At 33.9% G+C, this 3,296-nt stretch overlaps 1 protein-coding gene across 1 annotated transcript; it reads right to left on the bottom strand.

Annotated features, from left to right (window-relative positions):
- Positions 1-889: 889 nt before the first annotated feature.
- Positions 890-2,120, bottom strand: LOC111920503 (uncharacterized). Its single transcript, XM_052771290.1, has 3 exons — positions 1,972-2,120; positions 1,482-1,857; positions 890-1,219 (listed from the first exon to the last, which is right to left on the bottom strand). The coding sequence occupies exons 1-3, from the start codon at positions 2,118-2,120 to the stop codon at positions 890-892; spliced, it is 855 nt and encodes a 284-aa protein (XP_052627250.1).
- Positions 2,121-3,296: the final 1,176 nt, after the last annotated feature.

The following is a 3,296-nucleotide window of genomic DNA, read 5'->3' on the forward strand; positions in this document are numbered from 1 at the left end:
ATATTCTAACAGAATAAAATCGGTTATGTTTAAAAATTATGTTAGAATTAAAATTAATTAATTAAAAAAATCAGGTTTTATAATTATCAGAATTAATTATCCCTAAAAATCCAAAATTTTCCTTTTATAAATGTAGTTAATTGTCTAAGATATCCTTTTGCTAAATTTTGTGTGATTATATGGTACATGTTATCCCATTGTAATATCATACACTCTCAAATCATGTACATTGATTAATTTCATCCGTTGGTCCAGATTTGTGCATTTTGACACATAATAGTTAGTAAAAACAAAAGAACCTAAGCATATATATATATATATATATATATATATATATATATATATATATATATATATATATATATATATATACATATATATATATATATACACACACACACACACGATCAAATGAGGACTAGAAAATGGGTGAAGAGTGTAAGGACAAATCCTAACTGTTTGTATCATTAAATTAATGGCTAAGATCAAAGTCAAAATATTGATTGATTTGGGTTTTTAGGTGGTGACATTTTTGTGATTTGTAGAAATTTTTTAGACCATTAGGTGTGGGCAACTAGATGTAACACCATTTTGGTGCCACATCATCAATGGTGTTATAATACCAAGTGGGGAAATGATCACCATGTTGTATCTTGTTATAACACCAACTTTTTTCCATTTTATAATTTATTTATTTTTTTTCGAATTATTTATTTTTTTAATTTAGACAAATATTTTTTAAATATAACATAATAAATAAAACATAATGTTTAAAAATTATAAACAACATATAATAATTTTTAAAGATTAAAATTAACATATAAATTAAATTAAACATAACATCCAAATTCAAAAAGAAAACATCCAAATTCAAAAAAAAAAAACAACGTTATTCGTTATCGTTGTTGTTACCATAGAAGATATAATCCGCCAAGTCTTCTCGAAGTTGTCTGTGTTTATTTGCGTCTTGAATGTCAACAACGCGATGCAAATACTCTGCTATTCCTGGTTGAAACTGAACGTGTCTGGGTTCCGTTGGGATACAGTGTGCAATATTTCGCCCTTTATCTTCTACTATCATGTTATGCATTATGATACATGCATACATGATATATCGTAGAGTTTCTAAATCCAATGGTCGTGCTGCATGTTCGACTATATGCCACTTCGCCTTCAGCACTCCAAAAGCATGTTCCACATCCTTACATGCTCCTTTTGTCTTTTTTTAAAAAATTTGTCTCGTTCTTCAAATGGGTGGCAGAATGCCTTCACGCATGTGGAATACTGAAGATATTTTCCATCTGTAAGCTAATACTCGTATTTGTATTCGTTTCCATTCACCGTGAAAGGAGCATCCGAGGACTTTTCTATCAAAAGATCGTCGAATATTGGCGATTAATCAAGAACGTTGATGTCGTTGTTGGAACCCGCAACCCCAAAAAATGCATGCATAAATCTTGAGAAGCAACAGCGTCTAAAACCAACGAAGGTGATCCGTGATGACCACTTGCGAATTGCCCTTTCCAAGCTACCGGACAATTTTTCCATTTCCAGTGTATGCAATCAATGCTTCCGATCATTCCGGGAAACCCATGGCGCTCTTCATGCGCTACATACAATTCTTGCAAATCATGCAACGAAGGTTTCCACAAATACACGTCTCCAAATGTTTCAACAACACCCTTTGACAATGTATACAAACTCTCCCTTGCGATTCTTTCATACATTCTCATATAGTCGTCCATGGCGTCGGGTGACTCCCCCATAGCCATCAAACGAATGGTCGCAACACATTTCTGTAACGTTGTAAACCCTCGTCTACCTCTAGCATCATATCTCAATTGAAAAAATTCATACCTAAACATAAATTAACTACAGTTTAAAAATATATTGCATATGTTGTAAATTTAAAAATAAACATGTACTACATTTTTATTTAATTTGTATAAAAGTATAGTAAAGAAGCGATACCTGCTTTCCAAGGCGTTGGCGATTCGTAAGAACACATCCCTATTCAAACGAAATCTTCTTTTGAAGTCCTTCGCCCCGTATACACAATAATCCGCAAAGTAATCACGATATAGATGCTTGTGTCCTTCCTCGTGATTTCTGTTTAACATTGCACGTCTCGTTAGCAATGAGGCTGGGTCTGGTTGTAGCAGGTCGTTGGTGATTGGTTTTATGCATAAGAAACAATCCTATGTGCTCATACAAACCCTAATGCTTGGATCTAGGTTTCTCTATTGTATATGCTTTGAATCCAAGACTAATAAACTTAGATCTAACATATTATAAACTGAATTAGGGTTTAGAGAATTACCTTTGATTGTTATATAGCAATAGCAATCAATTCCTTGCTTGGATTGGCCTTAGAAAGCTTAGTGCCTCAAGTGCTGCACCTCTAATGGAGTCACAAACACCTTATGCAACTTGGATGAAGAGGAGAAGAAAGGAGGCTGCCAAAAACGACTAGAAACCCTAGAGAATCAGTTGTCCACCTTTTGGGAGCCTAAGGGGTCCTTTATATACTTGTGTGGGCTGCTAGGGTTTCAGTCAAAACCCTAATGGACAGCTTAAACTCTAAGCAGCCCATGGAACTTTCTGGATAAGGCCATGGAGGAAAATATGATGGGCTTCCATCATAATTTTGTTCACCCCTTATTCCTTTACATTCCTTAGCCCAATAACTCAATTATCCAATAATTGCAGTCCAGTCCCCTAAATTTAATTAATCTCTTTTAGCCACAAAATTAATTCATAATTAATTATTGACTAATATTAATTAAACAATATGATTTCTCCTTTAATATATTATTCTCATAATATATTAATAAATCATATTTAAACCTCTCTCTTCTTAATTCATCCTACATATTGCTATGGTGAAGGCAACCCAAAAGGACCATGCTCATAATCGGGTCAAGTACATACCAAAATAGTTATGGACTTAGACACTAATCCAACAGTCTCCCACTTGGATAAGTCTAATAACTATTTTCCGTATGACTTCAGAACCTGATCAGCAATCGTAGCTTTCAAAAGCTGTTGTCAACTCTGATCTTATCAGATAGCATGTCCTCTAGATAAGGGATTATATATTCCTCCATTCTCAAGATATCGTATAGACAAAAGACATGAATTTCAATCATTCTCTCTATACTGTTTCCCGACTTCCGATTTATGACGACTGATAACAGACTACAATTGAACACATCAACTTAGTCTCGGCTTGGCCAAGCACTTAGGTGTCATCACTAAATCATCGAGAGGCCGATATCGCTTTTATCCTACTTTGA

The sequence above is a fragment of the Lactuca sativa genome, chromosome 4 (genome assembly GCF_002870075.4).
Source record: "Lactuca sativa cultivar Salinas chromosome 4, Lsat_Salinas_v11, whole genome shotgun sequence".
Lineage (NCBI taxonomy): Eukaryota > Viridiplantae > Streptophyta > Magnoliopsida > Asterales > Asteraceae > Lactuca > Lactuca sativa.

Coding starts and splice junctions, on each gene's coding strand:
- LOC111920503 (XM_052771290.1), bottom strand. CDS start 2,120: ATGTTAAACAGAAATCACGAGGAAGGACACAAGCATCTATATCGTGAT. Junction 1,858..1,971: donor GCCAACGCCTTGGAAAGCAG/GTATCGCTTCTT, acceptor ATTTATGTTTAG/GTATGAATTTTTTCAATTGA. Junction 1,220..1,481: donor ATCACGGATCACCTTCGTTG/GTTTTAGACGCT, acceptor TTTTAAAAAAAG/ACAAAAGGAGCATGTAAGGA.